This window comes from Coregonus lavaretus (assembly GCF_964263955.1).
Source record: "Coregonus lavaretus genome assembly, contig: HAP1_SCAFFOLD_3307, whole genome shotgun sequence".
Classification (NCBI taxonomy): Eukaryota; Metazoa; Chordata; class Actinopteri; order Salmoniformes; family Salmonidae; genus Coregonus; species Coregonus lavaretus.
This window is the reverse complement of record NW_028166590.1, coordinates 7,501-30,000: the sequence shown is the minus strand read 5'-3', so window position 1 is coordinate 30,000 and position 22,500 is coordinate 7,501. Positions and strand designations below refer to the sequence as shown.

Below are 22,500 nucleotides of genomic sequence, written 5' to 3'. Positions count from 1 at the left end.
CTGAAGGCTAGGTCCTAACCCTAACCCACCCTGCTGAAGGCTAGGTACTAACCCACCCTGCTGAAGGCTAGGTACTAACCCTAACCCACCCTGCTGAAGGCTAGGTCCTAACCCTAACCCACCCTGCTGAAGGCTAGGTACTAACCCACCCTGCTGAATGCTAGGTACTAACCCTAACCCACCCTGCTGAAGGCTAGGTACCAACCCTAACCCACCCTGCTGAAGGCTAGGTACCAACCCTAACCCACCCTGCTGAAGGCTAGGTACTAACCCTAACCCACCCTGCTGAAGGGTAGGTACCAACCCTAACCCACCCTGCTGAAGGCTAGGTACTAACCCACCCTGCTGAAGGCTAGGTACTAACCCTAACCCACCCTGCTGAAGGCTAGGTACTAACCCACCCTGCTGAAGGCTAGGTACTAACCCTAACCCACCCTGCTGAAGGCTAGGTACCAACCCTAACCCACCCTGCTGAAGGCTAGGTACTAACCCACCCTGCTGAAGGCTAGGTACCAACCCTAACCCACCCTGCTGAAGGCTAGGTACTAACCCTAACCCACCCTGCTGAAGGCTAGGTACCAACCCTAACCCACCCTGCTGAAGGCTAGGTACTAACCCTAACCCACCCTGCTGAAGGCTAGGTACTAACCCTAACCCACCCTGCTGAAGGCTAGGTACTAACCCTAACCCACCCTGCTGAAGGCTAGGTACTAACCCTAACCCACCCTGCTGAAGGCTAGGTACTAACCCTAACCCACCCTGCTGAAGGCTAGGTACTAACCCACCCTGTTGAAGGCTAGGTACTAACCCTAACCCACCCTGCTGAAGGCTAGGTACTAACCCCAAACTTTCAGACCCCTTGACTTTGTCCACATTTTATGTTACAACCTTATTCTAAAATTGATTAAATCGTTTTTTCCCCCTCATCAATCTACACACACTACTTCATAATGACAAAGCAAAAACAGGTTTTTAGAAATAAGGTATTTCTGTTTTTTTTATTTAATACATTTGCAATAATTTATATCCTGTTTTTCGCTTTGTCATTATGGGGTACTGTGTGTAGATTCGTGAGGATTTTGTAAATTTAATCCATTTTAGAATAAGGCTGTAACGTAACAAAATGTGGAAAAAGTCAAGGGGTCTGAATACTTTCCGAAGGCACTGTATTCATACACACACACACACACACACACACACAGAGAGACTCTGCTCTCAGCCCAGAAAGACCCAGCTTCAACAATGTGTGAATCTCAAACCTTGAACACTTGGCCCCTAAGCCGTTAATCAAGTTCGTTTCACTGCTTCATTAAAACTTGTTCATTGTGATAAAATAATTTCACTACGCTAGCTAGCAAGCTAACTAGCTAGCTTATTGACGGAACATTGCATTTATTGTTGCACTAGCTGGTTAGTTTCTCTCGTTTTATGTAAAGTGGCTTGCTCAGGCTTACAGCTAGCTAGCAAGCTAATGTAATGAGAATATGAGGAGACTGGCTCAGGCTTACAGCTAGCTAGCAAGCTAATGTAATGAGAATATGAGGAGACTGGCTCAGGCTTACAGCTAGCTAGCAAGCTAATGTAATGAGAATATGAGGAGACTGGCTCAGGCTTACAGCTAGCTAGCAAGCTAATGTAATGACAATATGAGGAGACTGGCTCAGGCTTACAGCTAGCTAGCAAGCTAATGTAATGAGAATATGAGGAGACTGGCTCAGGCTTACAGCTAGCTAGCAAGCTAATGTAATGACAATATGAGGAGACTGGCTCAGGCTTACAGCTAGCTAGCAAGCTAATGTAATGAGAATATGAGGAGACTGGCTCAGGCTTACAGCTAGCTAGCAAGCTAATGTAATGACAATATGAGGAGACTGGCTCAGGCTTACAGCTAGCTAGCAAGCTAATGTAATGAGAATATGAGGAGACTGGCTCAGGCTTACAGCTAGCTAGCAAGCTAATGTAATGAGAATATGAGGAGACTGGCTCAGGCTTACAGCTAGCTAGCAAGCTAATGTAATGACAATATGAGGAGACTGGCTCAGGCTTACAGCTAGCTAGCAAGCTAATGTAATGAGAATATGAGGAGACTGGCTCAGGCTTACAGCTAGCTAGCAAGCTAATGTAATGACAATATGAGGAGACTGGCTCAGGCTTACAGCTAGCTAGCAAGCTAATGTAATGAGAATATGAGGAGACTGGCTCAGGCTTACAGCTAGCTAGCAAGCTAATGTAATGAGAATATGAGGAGACTGGCTCAGGCTTACAGCTAGCTAGCAAGCTAATGATAGACACGTTTTCGTGTACATTATGAAACGTCAGAAATACAGCTCCTTTACTGCTTCTAAACTCCTTAGCTGGATGTCAAATTGCGCGACTAAGACCTCCTCTGCAAAACTCCCAAATGAATTACAGATTTCTTGATTTATGTTTAGTTATTTTGACCATATGTTTGAGGGCGAAGAATATGCGACTGTATTGTTGCTACGTAACGCTCTAAGATTCATGGGAAGAATCACTATGCCAAGGGGACCAAGTTGGCATAGGATGCCCTCTCGATAGAGGCTTCCGACCGGGGCAGTGGAGCCCTCGATTACTTGATAACTGTCTTCTATTTGAGATTCAGCCCTAATCTGTTTCTGTTTTATCCCTCTGTTCTAATAAATCTAATAATAACGTTTTGTGTTTCTTTCCAGCTTTATGTACTGGACAGAGTGGGGTGGGAAGCCCAAGATTGACCGGTCAGCGATGGACGGGACAGGTCGGATCACTCTGGTACCCAACGTGGGCCGAGCTAACGGGCTGACCATCGACTATGCTGAGAGGCGCCTCTACTGGACAGACCTGGACACTACACTCATAGAGTCATCCAACATGCTGGGTGAGTTATCACACACGCATACACACACAACATACATGCATGCATGCATACATGCATACATACATACATACATACATACATACATACATACATACATACATACATACATACATACATACATACATACATACATACATACATACATACATACATACATACATACACAACATACATACATGCATGCAGACACAGACAGACAGACAGACAGTACTAGTCAAAAGTTTGGACACACCTACTCATTCAAGGGTTTTTCTTTATTTTTACTATTTTCTACATTGTAGAATAATAGTGAAGACATCAAAACTATGAAATAACACATATGGAATCATGTAGTAACCAAAAAAGTGTTAAACAAATCAAAATATATTTTATATTTGAGATTCTTCAAATAGCCACCCTTTGCCTTGATGACAGCTTTGCACACTCTTGGCATTCTCTCAACCAGCTTCACCTGGAATGCTTTTCCAACAGTCTTGAAGGAGTTCCCACATATGCTGAGCACTTGTTGGCTGCTTTTCCTTCTCTCTGCGATACGACCCATCCCAAACCATCTCAATTGGTTGAGGTCGAGGGATTGTATTGCAGGGCGGCAGGTAGCTTAGTGGGTAAGAGCGTTGTGCCAGTAACCGAAAGGTCACTGGTTCTAATCCCCGAGCCGACTAGGTGAAAAAATCTGTCGATGTGCCCTTAAGCAAGGCACTTAACCCTAATTGCTCATGTAAGTCGCTCTGGATAAGAGCGTCTGCTAAATGACTAAAATGTAAATGTAAAAATGGATTGTGGAGGCCATGTCATCTGATGCAGTACTCCATCACTCTCCTTCTTGGTCAAATGATAGTCCCACTAAGCCCAAACCAGATGGTTAAGTGTGCCATAAATTCTAAATAAATCAGTGTCACCAGCAAAGCACCCCCACACCATAACACCTCCTCCTCCATGCTTTACGGTGGGAAATACACATGCGGAGATCATCCGTTCACCCACACCGCGTCTCACAAAGACACGGCGGTTGGAACCAAAAATCTCAAATTTGGACTCCAGACCAAAGGACAAATTTCCACCGTTCTAATGTCCATTGCTCGTGTTTCTTGGCCCAAGCAAGTCTCTTCTTCTTATTGGTGTCCTTTAGTAGTGGTTTCTTTGCAGCAAATCGACCATGAAGGCCTGATTCACAAAGTCTCCTCTGAACAGTTGATGTTGATGTGTCTGTTACTTGAACTCTGTGAAACATTTATTTGGGCTGCAATCTCTGAGGCTGGTAACTCTAATGAACTTATCCTCTGCAGCAGAAGTATACCTGGGATAGGATAAAGTAATCCTTCTACCCCTGGCTTTTTTATGGCGGTTTTGGAGCAGTGGCTTCTTCCTTGCTGAGCGGCCTTTCAGGTTATGTCGATATAGGACTTGTTTTACTGTGGATATAGATACTTTTGTACCTGTTTCCTCCAGCATCTTCACAAGGTCCTTTGCTGTTGTTCCCCCAACAGAAAGCATTGGAGTCATGTTGAGTGTAGTCTGTGTCGATTTCTTCCACTCTGTGGGTGTGTTAGTGGCTTGTGAGTGTGTGCGCTCGCTTGCTTGCTCTCTCTCGCTCTACTAACGGTTCCCTCCCTCCTCTATCAGGTCAGGAGCTGACGACCTCCCCCACCCCTTCACCCCTCTCTCTTCCAGTAGACTAACGGTTCCCCCCCTCCTCTATCAGGTCAGGAGCTGACGACCTCCCCCACCCCTCTCTCTTCCACTAGACTAACGGTTCCCCCCCCTCCTCTATCAGGTCAGGAGCTGACGACCTCCCCCACCCCTTCACCCCTCTCTTCCACTAGACTAACGGTTCCCCCCCCTCCTCTATCAGGCCAGGAGCTGACGACCTCCCCCACCCCTTCACCCCTCTCTCTTCCACTAGACTAACGGTTCCCCCCCTCCTCTATCAGGTCAGGAGCTGACGACCTCCCCCACCCCTTCACCCCTCTCTCTTCCACTAGACTAACGGTTCCCCCCCTCCTCTATCAGGTCAGGAGCTGACGACCTCCCCCACCCCTTCACCCCTCTCTCTTCCACTAGACTAACGGTCCCCCCCCTCCTCTATCAGGTCAGGAGCTGACGACCTCCCCCACCCCTTCACCCCTCTCTCTTCCACTAGACTAACGGTTCCCCCCCTCCTCTATCAGGTCAGGAGCTGACGACCTCCCCCACCCCTTCACCCCTCTCTTCCACTAGACTAACGGTTCCCCCCCTCCTCTATCAGGTCAGGAGCTGACGACCTCCCCCACCCCTTCACCCCTCTCTTCCACTAGACTAACGGTTCCCCCCCTCCTCTATCAGGTCAGGAGCTGACGACCTCCCCCACCCCTTCACCCCTCTCTTCCACTAGACTAACGGTTCCCCCCCTCCTCTATCAGGTCAGGAGCTGACGACCTCCCCCACCCCTTCACCCCTCTCTCTTCCACTAGACTAACGGTTCCCCCCCTCCTCTATCAGGTCAGGAGCTGACGACCTCCCCCACCCCTTCACCCCTCTCTCTTCCACTAGACTAACGGTTCCCCCCCTCCTCTATCAGGTCAGGAGCTGACGACCTCCCCCACCCCTTCACCCCTCTGTCTTCCACTAGACTAACGGTTCCCCCCCTCCTCTATCAGGTCAGGAGCTGACGACCTCCCCCACCCCTTCACCCCTCTCTCTTCCACTAGACTAACGGTTCCCCCCCTCCTCTATCAGGTCAGGAGCTGACGACCTCCCCCACCCCTTCACCCCTCTGTCTTCCACTAGACTAACGGTTCCCCCCCTCCTCTATCAGGTCAGGAGCTGACGACCTCCCCCACCCCTTCACCCCTCTCTTCCACTAGACTAACGGTTCCCCCCCTCCTCTATCAGGTCAGGAGCTGACGACCTCCCCCACCCCTTCACCCCTCTCTCTTCCACTAGACTAACGGTTCCCCCCCCTCCTCTATCAGGTCAGGAGCTGACGACCTCCCCCACCCCTTCACCCCTCTCTTCCACTAGACTAACGGTTCCCCCCCTCCTCTATCAGGTCAGGAGCTGACGACCTCCCCCACCCCTTCACCCCTCTCTCTTCCACTAGACTAACGGTTCCCCCCCTCCTCTATCAGGTCAGGAGCTGACGACCTCCCCCACCCCTTCACCCCTCTCTTCCACTAGACTAACGGTTCCCCCCCTCCTCCAGGTCAGGAGCGTGAGGTTATAGCTGACGACCTCCCCCACCCCTTCGGTCTGACCCAGTACCAGGACTACATCTATTGGACGGACTGGTCTCAGCGCAGCATCGAACGGGCCAATAAGACGTCGGGACAGAACCGCACAGTCATCCAGGGTCACCTAGACTATGTGATGGACATCTTGGTCTTCCACTCGTCACGCCAGGGGGGCTGGAACGCCTGCGCCTCCACCAATGGGCAATGCTCACACCTCTGTCTGGCTGTACCAATCAGCAGCTTCGTCTGCGGATGCCCCGCCCACTTCTCCCTCAACTACGACAACAAGACCTGCAGTGGTAAGAGAGAGAGACGCAGACACACACACACACACTATACACACACACACTATATACACACTATACACACACACACTCTCCTTCCTCTCTCTCTCCTTCCTCCTCTCTCTCTCCTTCCTCCTCTCTCTCTTTCCTCCTGTCTCTCTCTTTCCTCCTGTCTCTCTCTTTCCTCCTGTGTCTCTCTTTCCTCCTGTGTCTCTTTCCTCCTGTCTCTCTCTTTCCTCCTGTGTCTCTCTTTCCTCCTGTGTCTCTTTCCTCCTCTCTCTCTCTTTCCTCCTCTCTCTTTCCTTTTTCCTCCTGTCTCTCCATCCCTCTCTCTTCGTATCTTTCTCTTTTCTCTTTCCTTCTCTCCATTCATTTCTCATCCAAATGAATTGTTGTAATGGCCTCTCCCCCTGTCCTCCTCCAGCCCCTACGTCCTTCCTCCTGTTCAGCCAGAAGTCAGCCATTAACCGGATGGTGATGGATGAGCATCAGTCTCCTGACATCATCCTCCCCATCCACAGTCTGAGGAATGTCAGGGCTATAGACTACGACCCCCTGGATAAACAGCTGTACTGGATTGACTCCAAACAGAACGCTATCCGCAGAGCCCAGGAGGACGGGAACATGGTACGGTTTTAAGCAAGTGCTGGAGATCAAAGAATGTGTTCAGGTGATCTGATCAAGACCCTGCCTCAATAAACCACATTGGGGCATAGATCAGTGTGAGAAAGTTTATTCTACTTATTGTTTACCAGGTAAACACATCCTACTGCTAACAGGGGTTTACCAGGTAAACACATCCTACTGCTAGCAGGGGTTTACCAGGTAAACACATCCTACTGCTAACAGGGGTTTACCAGGTAAACACATCCTACCGCTAGCAGGGGTTTACCAGGTAAACACATCCTACCGCTAGCAGGGGTTTACCAGGTAAACACATCCTACCGCTAGCAGGGGTTTACCAGGTAAACACATCCTACCGCTAACAGGGGTTTACCAGGTAAACACATCCTACCGCTAACAGGGGTTTACCAGGTAAACACATCCTACCGCTAACAGGGGTTTACCAGGTAAACACATCCTACCGCTAGCAGGGGTTTACCAGGTAAACACATCCTACTGCTAGCAGGGGTTTACCAGGTCAACACAACCTACCGCTAGCAGGGGTTTACCAGGTCAACACATCCTACCGCTAGCAGGGGTTTACCAGGTCAACACATCCTACTGCTAACAGGGGTTTACCAGGTAAACACATCCTACCGCTAGCAGGGGTTTACCAGGTCAACACATCCTACCGCTAGCAGGGGTTTACCAGGTAAACACATCCTACCGCTAACAGGGGTTTACCAGGTAAACACATCCTACCGCTAACAGGGGTTTACCAGGTAAACACATCCTACCGCTAGCAGGGGTTTACCAGGTCAACACATCCTACCGCTAGCAGGGGTTTACCAGGTAAACACATCCTACCGCTAACAGGGGTTTACCAGGTAAACACATCCTACCGCTAGCAGGGGTTTACCAGGTCAACACAACCTACCGCTAGCAGGGGTTTACCAGGTCAACACATCCTACTGCTAACAGGGGTTTACCAGGTAAACACATCCTACCGCTAACAGGGGTTTACCAGGTAAACACATCCTACCGCTAGCAGGGGTTTACCAGGTAAACACATCCTACCGCTAACAGGGGTTTACCAGGTAAACACATCCTACCGCTAGCAGGGGTTTACCAGGTAAACACATCCTACCGCTAGCAGGGGTTTACCAGGTAAACACATCCTACCGCTAACAGGGGTTTACCAGGTAAACACATCCTACCGCTAGCAGGGGTTTACCAGGTAAACACATCCTACCGCTAGCAGGGGTTTACCAGGTAAACACATCCTACCGCTAGCAGGGGTTTACCAGGTCAACACATCCTACCGCTAGCAGGGGTTTACCAGGTAAACACATCCTACCGCTAGCAGGGGTTTACCAGGTCAACACATCCTACCGCTAGCAGGGGTTTACCAGGTAAACACATCCTACCGCTAACAGGGGTTTACCAGGTCAACACATCCTACTGCTAGCAGGGGTTTACCAGGTAAACACATCCTACCGCTAGCAGGGGTTTACCAGGTAAACACATCCTACCGCTAGCAGGGGTTTACCAGGTAAACACATCCTACCGCTAGCAGGGGTTTACCAGGTCAACACAACCTACCGCTAGCAGGGGTTTACCAGGTCAACACAACCTACCGCTAGCAGGGGTTTACCAGGTCAACACATCCTACCGCTAGCAGGGGTTTACCAGGTCAACACATCCTACTGCTAACAGGGGTTTACCAGGTAAACACATCCTACCGCTAGCAGGGGTTTACCAGGTAAACGCATCCTACCGCTAGCAGGGGTTTACCAGGTAAACACATCCTACTGCTAACAGGGGTTTACCAGGTAAACGCATCCTACTGCTAGCAGGGGTTTACCAGGTAAACACATCCTACTGCTAGCAGGGGTTTACCAGGTAAACACATCCTACTGCTAACAGGGGTTTACCAGGTAAACGCATCCTACTGCTAGCAGGGGTTTACCAGGTAAACACATCCTACTGCTAGCAGGGGTTTACCAGGTAAACACATCCTACTGCTAACAGGGGTTTACCAGCTAAACACATCCTACTGCTAACAGGGGTTTACCAGGTAAACGCATCCTACCGCTAGCAGGGGTTTACCAGGTAAACACATCCTACCGCTAGCAGGGGTTTACCAGGTAAACACATCCTACCGCTAGCAGGGGTTTACCAGGTCAACACAACCTACCGCTAGCAGGGGTTTACCAGGTAAACACATCCTACCGCTAGCAGGGGTTTACCAGGTAAACACATCCTACCGCTAGCAGGGGTTTACCAGGTAAACACATCCTACTGCTAACAGGGGTTTACCAGGTAAACGCATCCTACCGCTAGCAGGGGTTTACCAGGTAAACACATCCTACCGCTAGCAGGGGTTTACCAGGTAAACACATCCTACCGCTAGCAGGGGTTTACCAGGTAAACACATCCTACCGCTAGCAGGGGTTTACCAGGTAAACACATCCTACTGCTAACAGGGGTTTACCAGGTAAACACATCCTACTGCTAACAGGGGTTTACCAGGTAAACACATCCTACTGCTAGCAGGGGTTTACCAGGTAAACGCATCCTACCGCTAGCAGGGGTTTACCAGGTAAACACATCCTACCGCTAGCAGGGGTTTACCAGGTAAACACATCCTACCGCTAGCAGGGGTTTACCAGGTAAACACATCCTACCGCTAGCAGGGGTTTACCAGGTAAACACATCCTACTGCTAGCAGGGGTTTACCAGGTAAACACATCCTACCGCTAGCAGGGGTTTACCAGGTAAACACATCCTACTGCTAGCAGGGGTTTACCAGGTAAACACATCCTACCGCTAGCAGGGGTTTACCAGGTAAACACATCCTACTGCTAGCAGGGGTTTACCAGGTAAACACATCCTACTGCTAGCAGGGGTTTACCAGGTAAACACATCCTACCGCTAACAGGGGTTTACCAGGTCAACACATCCTACCGCTAGCAGGGGTTTACCAGGTCAACACAACCTACCGCTAGCAGGGGTTTACCAGGTCAACGCATCCTACCGCTAACAGGGGTTTACCAGGTAAACGCATCCTACCGCTAGCAGGGGTTTACCAGGTAAACGCATCCTACCGCTAGCAGGGGTTTACCAGGTAAACACATCCTACCGCTAGCAGGGGGTTTACCAGGTCAACACATCCTACCGCTAGCAGGGGTTTACCAGGGAAACACATCCTACCGCTAGCAGGGGTTTACCAGGTAAACACATCCTACCGCTAGCAGGGGTTTACCAGGTAAACACAACCTACCGCTAGCAGGGGTTTACCAGGTCAACACATCCTACTGCTAGCAGGGGTTTACCAGGTAAACGCATCCTACCGCTAGCAGGGGTTTACCAGGTCAACACATCCTACCGCTAGCAGGGGTTTACCAGGTCAACACATCCTACCGCTAGCAGGGGTTTACCAGGGCAACGCATCCTACCGCTAGCAGGGGTTTACCAGGTAAACGCATCCTACCGCTAGCAGGGGTTTACCAGGTAAACACATCCTACCACTAGCAGGGGTTTACCAGGTAAACACAACCTACCGCTAGCAGGGGTTTACCAGGTCAACACATCCTACTGCTAGCAGGGGTTTACCAGGTAAACGCATCCTACCGCTAGCAGGGGTTTACCAGGTCAACACATCCTACCGCTAGCAGGGGTTTACCAGGTCAACACATCCTACCGCTAGCAGGGGTTTACCAGGTAAACACATTCTACTGCTAACAGGGGTTTACCAGGTAAACGCATCCTACCGCTAGCAGGGGTTTACCAGGTCAACACATCCTACCGCTAGCAGGGGTTTACCAGGTAAACACATTCTACTGCTAACAGGGGTTTACCAGGTAAACGCATCCTACCGCTAGCAGGGGTTTACCAGGTCAACACATCCTACCGCTAGCAGGGGTTTACCAGGTCAACACATCCTACCGCTAGCAGGGGTTTACCAGGTAAACACATCCTACCGCTAGCAGGGGTTTACCAGGTAAACACATCCTACCGCTAGCAGGGGTTTACCAGGTCAACACATCCTACCGCTAACAGGGGTTTACCAGGTAAACACATCGTACCGCTAGCAGGGGTTTACCAGGTAAACACATCCTACTGCTAACAGGGGTTTACCAGGTAAACACATCCTACTGCTAACAGGGGTTTACCAGGTAAACACATCGTACCGCTAGCAGGGGTTTACCAGGTAAACACATCCTACTGCTAACAGGGGTTTACCAGGTAAACACATCCTACCGCTAGCAGGGGTTTCCTCCTATCCTATCAGAGTATAATTTGACTGACGGCCTGTTCCTCCTATCCTATCAGAGTATAATTTGACTGACGGCCTGTTCCTCCTATCCTATCAGAGTATAATTTGACTGACGGCCTGTTCCTCCTATCCTATCAGAGTATAATTTGACTGACGGCCTGTTCCTCCTATCCTATCAGAGTATGACGGTGGTGTCGAGCCCAGTGGGCAGTCCTAACCTGGGCCTCCAGCCGTTTGACCTGAGCATCGACATCTACAGCCGCTTCATCTACTGGACCAGTGAGGTCACTAATGTTATTAACGTGACGAGGACTGACGGCAGCCGGGTGGGAGTGGTGCTGAGAGGAGAACACGACAAACCGAGAGCCATCGTGGTCAACCCTGAGCGAGGGTTAGTACTTGAAGAAACCCTGTGTGTGTTGTCTGTATTCCAAATGTCCACACAGTTGTTTTGAGGGGGTCACAGACAGACAGACTGACTCCAGTCCCTTGTTGCCTCATCGCGTTTTAACCCTTTGGCCTATAGGTTGGGGATAAATCCAAATGTTTCTTCCAGAAGAAATAGGAAAAGCATAATAGCCATGGTAGAAATGAAAGGGAACAGTTTGGAGATTATTGGACAATGATCAGACCAAAAGTGAGGACACAACAGTTCACCTGACACTAGACTGAATCCAAACGCTACCCTGGTGATTTGATGTGCGTTTTACATTCACTGTAGTTTTTGCCGCATTTGTTGATAACGAAATCTGAAAATACTCTGGATACATTCAGTACAATTTTATAGGACAATTCCTGGGAAAAAGTGGGGTAGGTGCAACATATGACAAAAACAATGCCAAGGGTTTGAGTGAGAGGAGTAACCGGTGTCTCCAAGTGGCCTCACACCTCTCCAAAGTGTGCACAGTTTCAATGCACTTTCATGACTCAACGAAGAGTCCTGGACTATAATAAGGTGCTGTTTGAGCTGGACTAACCGGTGTCTCCAAGTGGCCTCACACCTCTCCAACGAAGAGTCCTGGACTATAATAAGGTGCTGTTTGAGCTCTCCTGGCAGGGCTGCTGAGGAACTAGAGCAGGGAACAAAACCCTGCACCCCCCGCCATCACACAATGTTGTTTACGCAATACAACAACGCTCCATTATAAATCGCAATCTGGGTCAGGTGGGGCGTCATTTGGAAAAGCTTGTTCTATTGCCAACGTGACTAGCTCAGTTCTAAAAATACGATCTTAGTGTTAGGCTTTCACAATGCAGTTCAGGGAAACCGATCAATGTGAAGTGGATGTTTTGGACTTGTGGGTGTTTTGGCTTGCTTGTATGACATCAGAACGGTGTTTAGTACAATCCTCAATGTCTCATCTTTCAAAATACACAGCCCTCTTCATTTACAGCGTTTCCCTCAATCAGACAACACAACATTTTGCAAAAGTTGCCCAGTTAGCGGGAGGGATGGTGGCAACTTGGTGTCGTGAGGTGGTCAAGGTCAGAATGGCTGTCAGTCCAAACGCATACAGCTCTGACCTCTGACCTCAGCGTGTTACCGTACAGCCACTGAGCTCTGACGTCATGTATAGCGTGTTACCGTACAGCCACTGAGCTCTGACGTCATATATAGCGTGTTACTGTACAGCCACTGAGCTCTGACATCATGTATAGCGTGTTACTGTACAGCCACTGAGCTCTGACGTCATGTATAGCGTGTTACTGTACAGCCACTGAGCTCTGACGTCATGTATAGCGTGTTACTGTCCAGCCACAGAGCTCTGACGTCATGTATAGCATGTTACTGTACAGCCACTGAGCTCTGACGTCATGTATAGCGTGTTACTGTCCAGCCACTGAGCTCTGACGTCATGTATAGCGTGTTACCGTACAGCCACTGAGCTCTGACGTCATGTATAGCATGTTACTGTCCAGCCACTGAGCTCTGACGTCATGTATAGCGTGTTACTGTCCAGCTACTGAGCTCTGACGTCATGTATAGCATGTTACTGTCCAGCCACTGAGCTCTGACGTCATGTATAGCGTGTTACTGTCCAGCCACTGAGCTCTGACATCATGTATAGCGTGTTACTGTCCAGCCCACTGAGCTCTGACGTCATGTATAGCGTGTTACTGTACAGCCCACTGAGCTCTGACGTCATGTATAGCATGTTACTGTCCAGCCACTGAGCTCTGACCTCATGTATAGCGTGTTACTGTCCAGCCGCTGAGCTCTGACGTCATGTATAGCATGTTACTGTCCAGCCACTGAGCTCTGACGTCATGTATAGCATGTTACTGTCCAGCCACTGAGCTCTGACGTCATGTATAGCATGTTACTGTCCAGCCACTGAGCTCTGACGTCATGTATAGCATGTTACTGTCCAGCCACTGAGCTCTGACGTCATGTATAGCATGTTACTGTCCAGCCACTGAGCTCTGACGTCATGTATAGCGTGTTACTGTCCAGCCACTGAGCTCTGACGTCATGTATAGCATGTTACTGTCCAGCCACTGAGCTCTGACGTCATGTATAGTGTGTTACTGTCCAGCCACTGAGCTCTGACCTCATGTATAGCATGTTACTGTCCAGCCACTGAGCTCTGACGTCATGTATAGCGTGTTACTGTACAGCCACTGAGCTCTGACGTCATGTATAGCGTGTTACTGTACAGCCGCTGAGCTCTGACGTCATGTATAGCGTGTTACTGTCCAGCCACTGAGCTCTGACGTCATGTATAGCGTGTTACTGTACAGCCACTGAGCTCTGACGTCATGTATAGCGTGTTACTGTACAGAACCAGAGCTCTGACGTCATGTATAGCGTGTTACTGTCCAGCCACTGAGCTCTGACGTCATGTATAGCATGTTACTGTACAGCCACTGAGCTCTGACGTCATGTATAGCGTGTTACTGTCCAGCCACTGAGCTCTGACGTCATGTATAGCATGTTACTGTCCAGCCACTGAGCTCTGACGTCATGTATAGCGTGTTACTGTCCAGCCACTGAGCTCTGACCTCATGTATAGCATGTTACTGTCCAGCCACTGAGCTCTGACGTCATGTATAGCGTGTTACTGTCCAGCCACTGAGCTCTGACGTCATGTATAGCATGTTACCGTACAGCCACTGAGCTCTGACGTCATGTATAGCATGTTACTGTACAGCCACTGAGCTCTGACGTCATGTATAGCGTGTTACTGTCCAGCCACTGAGCTCTGACGTCATGTATAGCGTGTTACTGTCCAGCCACTGAGCTCTGACCTCATGTATAGCGTGTTACTGTCCAGCCACTGAGCTCTGACGTCATGTATAGCATGTTACTGTCCAGCCACTGAGCTCTGACGTCATGTATAGCATGTTACTGTCCAGCCACTGAGCTCTGACGTCATGTATAGCATGTTACTGTCCAGCCACTGAGCTCTGACGTCATGTATAGCGTGTTACTGTCCAGCCACTGAGCTCTGACCTCATGTATAGCGTGTTACTGTCCAGCCACTGAGCTCTGACGTCATGTATAGCGTGTTACCGTACAGCCACTGAGCTCTGACCTCATGTATAGCGTGTTACTGTCCAGCCACTGAGCTCTGACGTCATGTATAGCGTGTTACCGTACAGCCACTGAGCTCTGACGTCATGTATAGCATGTTACTGTCCAGCCACTGAGCTCTGACGTCATGTATAGCGTGTTACTGTCCAGCCACTGAGCTCTGACCTCATGTATAGCGTGTTACTGTCCAGCCACTGAGCTCTGACGTCATGTATAGCGTGTTACCGTACAGCCACTGAGCTCTGACGTCATGTATAGCGTGTTACTGTACAGCCACTGAGCTCTGACGTCATGTATAGCGTGTTACTGTCCAGCCACTGAGCTCTGACCTCATGTATAGCGTGTTACTGTCCAGCCACTGAGCTCTGACGTCATGTATAGCGTGTTACCGTACAGCCCACTGCATTCCAATTGATCAGTGCCCAAATCTGCCATTTTCAACCCGTATATGGGTACGATTGATCAGAGACCGTATGTGGTCTTGTGCAACGAAGTCTGCAGATGTTATGGCTCTGGACGAGCTGCCATATAAAACAAAATAATTGAAGCCAAAAAGTTTAGTTTATTGCCTGACAACCATAGTTGAACTTTATGGCCCAGCTAAACAATTCAGACAGTCTGTTTGTGTAGGAGTTTGTTGACTACAATACTGCACTTCTGTATGTCTCCACGTGGAAATAGCCTTCATGTCTGTGTGAATGTTGTCCACCTTTCTCTCTCCAGGTACATGTACTTTACCAACCTGCAGGAGCGTAGTCCGAAGATTGAGCGAGCAGCGCTGGACGGGACAGAGAGAGAGGTGTTGTTCTTCAGTGGTTTGGGGAAGCCTGTTGCCCTGGCGATAGACAACGAGGTCGGCAAGCTGTTCTGGGTCGACTCAGACCTCCGACGCATCGAGAGCAGTGACCTGTCAGGTGTCTACCTACCTCATGTCTGCCAATCACTGATCTGCCAGGCTGGGATCATAGCCAATCACTGATCTGCCAGGCTGGGATCATAGCCAAGAGGAGGGGGGGAGCGAGGGAGGGGAGGAGGAGGGAAAGAGGGAGGGGAGGAGGAGGGAACGAGGGAGGGGAGGAGGAGGGGACGGAACGAGGGAGAGGAGGAGGGAACGAGGAGGAGGAGTGGTGGGGAGCGAGGGAGAGGAGGAGGAGGGAACGCGGGAGGGGATGGAAGGAGGGAGAGGAGGGGGGAACAAGGGAGAGGAGGGGGGAACAAGGGAGAGGAGGGGGGAACGAGGGAGAGGAGTGGTGGGAACGAGGGAGAGGAGTGGTGGGAACGAGGGAGAGGAGGGGGGGTGCGAGGGAGGGGTGCAAAGTGAACACCATCAGGATATCAACCTGGAGAATCCCTCATTGTGAAGATCCTGAAGGCTGCAGTCCTTTGTTTAATGTTCTGTTCTTACCTCACCACCCTCTACCGCTCCCTCCTCTCCTCTACTCTCCTCACCACCCTCTACCACTCTCTCCTCTCCTCTCCCACTCTCTCCTCTCCTCTCCTCTACCACTCTCTCCTCTCCTCTCCCCTCTCCTCTCCTCTCCCCTCTCCTCTCCTCTCCCCTCTCCTCTCCTCTCCTCCCCTCTCCTCACCTCCTCCTCCTCTCCTCACCTCTCCTCACCACCCTCTACCACTCTCTCCTCTCCTCTCCTCACCACCCTCTACCACTCTCTCCTCTCCTCTCCTCACCACCCTCTACCACTCTCTCCTCTCCTCTCCTCTCCTCTCCCACTCTCTCCTCTCCTCTCCTCACCACCCTCTACCACTCTCTCCTCTCCTCTCCTCACCACCCTCTACCACTCTCTCCTCTCCTCTCCTCACCACCCTCTACCACTCTCTCCTCTCCTCTCCTCTCCCACTCTCTCCTCTCCTCTCCTCTCCCACTCTCTCCTCTCCTCTCCTCTCCCACTCTCTCCTCTCCTCTCCTCTACCACTCTCTCCTCTCCTCTCCTCTACCACTCTCATCTCCTCTCCTCTACCACTCTCCTCTACCACTCATCTCCTCTCCTCTACCACTCTCTCCTCTCCTCTCCTCTCCCACTCTCCCCTCTCCTCTCCCACTCTCTCCTCTCCCACTCTCTTCTCTCCTCTCCTCTCCCACTCTCTCCTCTCCTCTCCTCTACCACTCATCTCCTCTCCTCTACCACTCTCTCCTCTCCTCTCCTCTCCTCTCCCACTCTCACCTCTCTTCTCCCACTCTCTCCTCTCCCACTCTCTCCTCTCCTCTCCTCTCCTCTACCACTCTCTCCTCTCCTCTCCTCTACCACTCTCTCCTCTCCTCACCACCCTCTACCACTCTCTTCTCTCCTCACCACCCTCTACCACTCTCTCCTCTCCTCTACCACTCTCTCCTCTCCTCTCCCACTCTCTCCTCTCCTCTCCTCTCCACCCTCTCCTCTACCACTCTCCACCCTCTCCTCTACCACTCTCCTCTCCCACTCTCTCCTCTCCTCTCCTCACCACCCTCTCCTCTACCACTCTCCTATACCACTCTCCTCTCCTCTCCCACTCTCCTCCTCTCCTCTCCTCTCCTCACCACCCTCTACCACTCTCTCCTCTCCTCTACCACTCTCCTCTCCTCTCCTCTACCACTCTCTCCCACTCTCTCCTCTCCTCTCCCACTCTCTCCTCTCCTCTCCCACTCTCTCCTCTCCTCTCCTCTCCTCTCTTCTCCTCTCTTCTCCTCTCCTCTCCTCTCCTCTCCACCCTCTCCTCTCCTCTCCACCCTCTCCTCTCCTCTCCACCCTCTCCTCTCCTCACCACCCTCTCCTCTCCTCTCCTCTCCTCTCCCACTCTCTCCTCTCCTCTCCTCTCCTCTCTTCTCCTCTCCTCTCCTCTCCACCCTCTCCTCTCCTCACCACCCTCTCCTCTCCTCACCACCCTCTCCTCTCCTCACCACCCTCTCCTCTCCTCACCACCCTCTCCTCTCCTCTCTCCTACCACTCTCATCTCCTCCTCTCCTCTCCTCTCTCCTACCACTCTCCTCTCCTCCTCCTCTCCTCCCCTCTCTTCTCCTCTACCGCTCTCTCCTCTCCTATCTGCCCCTTTCCTCCTCAGTTCTCCTTCCTCTCCGTTCCTTCACTTCCTGACCCTTTTACCTTCTTCCTTGTTTTGCCTCTCCCCCTCCTCCAGGAGCCAATCGGATCGTGATTGAGGACTCCAACATCCTCCAGCCGGTTGGTCTGACGGTGTTTGGTAACCATCTGTACTGGATCGACCGTCAGCAGCAGATGATCGAACGCATCGACAAGACGACCAGGGAGGGAAGAACCAAGATCCAGGCTCGCATTGCCTCTCTCAGCGACATTCACGCTGTCTATGACCTAGACATGAGAGAGTACAGTAAGTACCCTGACCCCTGACCTCTAGACATGAGAGTACAGTAAGTACCCTGACCCCTGACCTCTAGACAGGAGAGAGTACAGTAAGTACCCTGACCCCTGACCTCTAGACATGAGAGAGTACAGTAAGTACCCTGACCCCTGACCTCTAGACATGAGAGTACAGTAAGTACCCTGACCCCTGACCTCTAGACAGGAGAGAGTACAGTAAGTACCCTGACCCCTGACCTCTAGACATGAGAGAGTACAGTAAGTACCCTGACCCCTGACCTCTAGACATGAGAGTACAGTAAGTACCCTGACCTCTAGACAGGAGAGAGTACAGTAAGTACCCTGACCCCTGACCTCTAGACATGAGAGTACAGTAAGTACCCTGACCCCTGACCTCTAGACATGAGAGTACAGTAAGTACCCTGACCTCTAGACATGAGAGTACAGTAAGTACCCTGACCCCTGACCTCTAGACATGAGAGAGTACAGTACGTACCCTGACCCCTGACCTCTAGACATGAGAGAGTACAGTACGTACCCTGACCCCTGACCTCTAGACATGAGAGAGTACAGTAAGTACCCTGACCCCTGACCCCTGACCTCTAGACATGAGAGAGTACAGTAAGTACCCTGACCCCTGACCCCTGACCTCTAGACATGAGAGAGTACAGTAAGTACCCTGACCCCTGACCTCTAGACATGAGAGAGTACAGTAAGTACCCTGACCTCTAGACATGAGAGAGTACAGTAAGTACCCTGACCCCTGACCTCTAGACATGAGAGTACAGTAAGTACCCTGACCTCTAGACATGAGAGAGTACAGTAAGTACCCTGACCCCTGACCTCTAGACATGAGAGTACAGTAAGTACCCTGACCTCTAGACATGAGAGAGTACAGTAAGTACCCTGACCCCTGACCTCTAGACAGGAGAGAGTACAGTAAGTACCCTGACCCCTGACCTCTAGACATGAGAGTACAGTAAGTACCCTGACCCCTGACCTCTAGACATGAGAGAGTACAGTAAGTACCCTGACCCCTGACCTCTAGACATGAGAGGACAGTAAGTACCCTGACCCCTGACCTCTAGACATGAGAGTACAGTAAGTACCCTGACCCCTGACCTCTAGACATGAGAGTACAGTAAGTACCCTGACCCCTGACCCCTAGACATGAGAGTACAGTAAGTACCCTGACCCCTGACCTCTAGACATGAGAGTACAGTAAGTACCCTGACCCCTGACCTCTAGACATGAGAGTACAGTAAGTACCCTGACCCCTGACCTCTAGACATGAGAGTACAGTAAGTACCCTGACCCCTGACCTCTAGACATGAGAGGACAGTAAGTACCCTGACCCCTGACCTCTAGACATGAGAGTACAGTAAGTACCCTGACCTCTAGACATGAGAGTACAGTAAGTACCCTGACCCCTGACCCCTAGACATGAGAGTACAGTAAGTACCCTGACCCCTGACCTCTAGACATGAGAGTACAGTAAGTACCCTGACCCCTGACCTCTAGACATGAGAGTACAGTAAGTACCCTGACCCCTGACCTCTAGACATGAGAGTACAGTAAGTACCCTGACCCCTGACCTCTAGACATGAGAGTACAGTAAGTACCCTGACCCCTGACCTCTTAGACATGAGAGTACAGTAAGTACCCTGACCTCTAGACATGAGAGTACAGTAAGTACCCTGACCCCTGACCTCTAGACATGAGAGTACAGTAAGTACCCTGACCCCTGACCTCTTAGACATGAGAGTACAGTAAGTACCCTGACCCCTGACACCTCTACTCAGTAGCTAGACACGAGTACAGTACCTTAACCTAGAATAATAACCTTGTTTGAATTGGCCAAATACAAAATGACGGGCCACGTGACATGATATACTGTAGAATGGTAGCGTCCCACTGTCATTCTATGGTCCATAAAGACCTGCTAATAGAAGGTCCTCTGTAGCTCAGCTGGTAGAGCACGGCGCTTATAACGCCAAGGTAGTGGGTTCGATCCCCGGGACCACCCATACACAAAAAATAAATAATGTATGCACGCATGACTGTAAGTCGCTTTGGATAAAAGCGTCTGCTAAATGGCATATTATTATATTATTATAAGTCCTGGGCCTGGTTTCCCCATAGCGATGAAACTTAGGTTTATGGGTGTTTTAACGATGCTTCCCGTAGCTCCGTTGGTAGAGCATGGCGCTTGCAACGCCAGGGTTGTGAACTCGATTCCAACGGGGGATCACTACGATGATAAAAAGTATGAAAATGTATGCACTCACTACTGAAAGTCGCTCTGGATAAGAGCATCTGGTAAATGACTACAATTTTAATCTGTTCTACGCCGGCCGAAGATGTAACCTGCGTTTCCCAAAGCACCACGCAGAAAGAACTGTTGCTAAGTCCGTCGTTGGAGCATGTGGCAATATTGATGAGATCAAAAGAAAGGGAGTGCTGCTCTCAGATCAGCTTTCTCCATTAAAATCTTTACTCAACATTAGAATGATTCCACAAAACTGATGAAGGATCAGCTCCTAGAGAGATATTACCATCTATGGCTACAATACTGATGAAGGATCAGCTCCCAGAGAGATATTACCATCTATGGCTACAATACTGATGAAGGATCAGCTCCTAGAGAGATATTACCATCGATGGCTACAATACTGATGAAGGATCAGCTCCTAGAGAGATATTACCATCTATGGCTACAATACTGATGAAGGATCAGCTCCTAGAGAGATATTACCATCTATGGCTACAATACTGATGAAGGATCAGCTCCTAGAGAGATATTACCATCTATGGCTACAATACTGATGAAGGATCAGCTCCCAGAGAGATATTACCATCTATGGCTACAATACTGATGAAGGATCAGCTCCTAGAGAGATATTACCATCGATGGCTACAATACTGATGAAGGATCAGCTCCTAGAGAGATATTACCATCTATGGCTACAATACTGATGAAGGATCAGCTCCTAGAGAGATATTACCATCTATGGCTACAATACTGATGAAGGATCAGCTCCTAGAGAGATATTACCATCTATGGCTACAATACTGATGAAGGATCAGCTCCCAGAGAGATATTACCATCTATGGCTACAATACTGATGAAGGATCAGCTCCTAGAGAGATATTACCATCTATGGCTACAATACTGATGAAGGATCAGCTCCTAGAGAGATATTACCATCTATGGCTACAATACTGATGAAGGATCAGCTCCTAGAGAGATATTACCATCTATGGCTACAATACTGATGAAGGATCAGCTCCTAGAGAGATATTACCATCTATGGCTACAATACTGATGAAGGATCAGCTCCTAGAGAGATATTACCATATATGGCTACAATACTGATGAAGGATCAGCTCCCAGAGAGATATTACCATCTATGGCTACAATACTGATGAAGGATCAGCTCCTAGAGAGATATTACCATCTATGGCTACAATACTGATGAAGGATCAGCTCCTAGAGAGATATTACCATCTATGGCTACAATACTGATGAAGGATCAGCTCCTAGAGAGATATTACCATCTATGGCTACAATACTGATGAAGGATCAGCTCCTAGAGAGATATTACCATCTATGGCTACAATACTGATGAAGGATCAGCTCCTAGAGAGATATTACCATCTATGGCTACAATACTGATGAAGGATCAGCTCCCAGAGAGATATTACCATCTATGGCTACAATACTGATGAAGGATCAGCTCCTAGAGATATTACCATCTATGGCTACAATACTGATGAAGGATCAGCTCCTAGAGAGATATTACCATCTATGGCTACAATACTGATGAAGGATCAGCTCCTAGAGAGATATTACCATCTATGGCTACAATACTGATGAAGGATCAGCTCCCAGAGAGATATTACCATCTATGGCTACAATACTGATGAAGGATCAGCTCCCAGAGAGATATTACCATCTATGGCTACAATACTGATGAAGGATCAGCTCCTAGAGAGATATTACCATCTATGGCTACAATACTGATGAAGGATCAGCTCCTAGAGAGATATTACCATCTATGGCTACAATACTGATGAAGGATCAGCTCCTAGAGAGATATTACCATCTATGGCTACAATACTGATGAAGGATCAGCTCCTAGAGAGATATTACCATCTATGGCTACAATACTGATGAAGGATCAGCTCCCAGAGAGATATTACCATCTATGGCTACAATACTGATGAAGGATCAGCTCCCAGAGAGATATTACCATCTATGGCTACAATACTGATGAAGGATCAGCTCCTAGAGAGATATTACCATCTATGGCTACACATATTGATGCGGATTATTCTAACACTTACCCTATAATAACGCACTAAATCACTGATTTGGCACAT

General features: G+C 49.6%; 1 protein-coding gene across 1 annotated transcript in view; it reads left to right on the top strand.

Moving 5' to 3' along the window:
- The window catches only part of lrp6 (low density lipoprotein receptor-related protein 6), a gene marked incomplete at both ends in the record, with an annotated part of 60,422 nt that overhangs the window by 32,102 nt on the left and 5,820 nt on the right, over nt 1-22,500 (top strand). The window contains 6 exons of the mRNA XM_084189783.1: nt 2,694-2,878; nt 6,060-6,386; nt 6,796-6,998; nt 11,433-11,644; nt 15,512-15,702; nt 17,918-18,127. Coding sequence (XP_084045909.1) covers nt 2,694-2,878; nt 6,060-6,386; nt 6,796-6,998; nt 11,433-11,644; nt 15,512-15,702; nt 17,918-18,127 — 1,328 coding nt within the window. The remainder of the gene's footprint in view (nt 1-2,693; nt 2,879-6,059; nt 6,387-6,795; nt 6,999-11,432; nt 11,645-15,511; nt 15,703-17,917; nt 18,128-22,500) is intronic.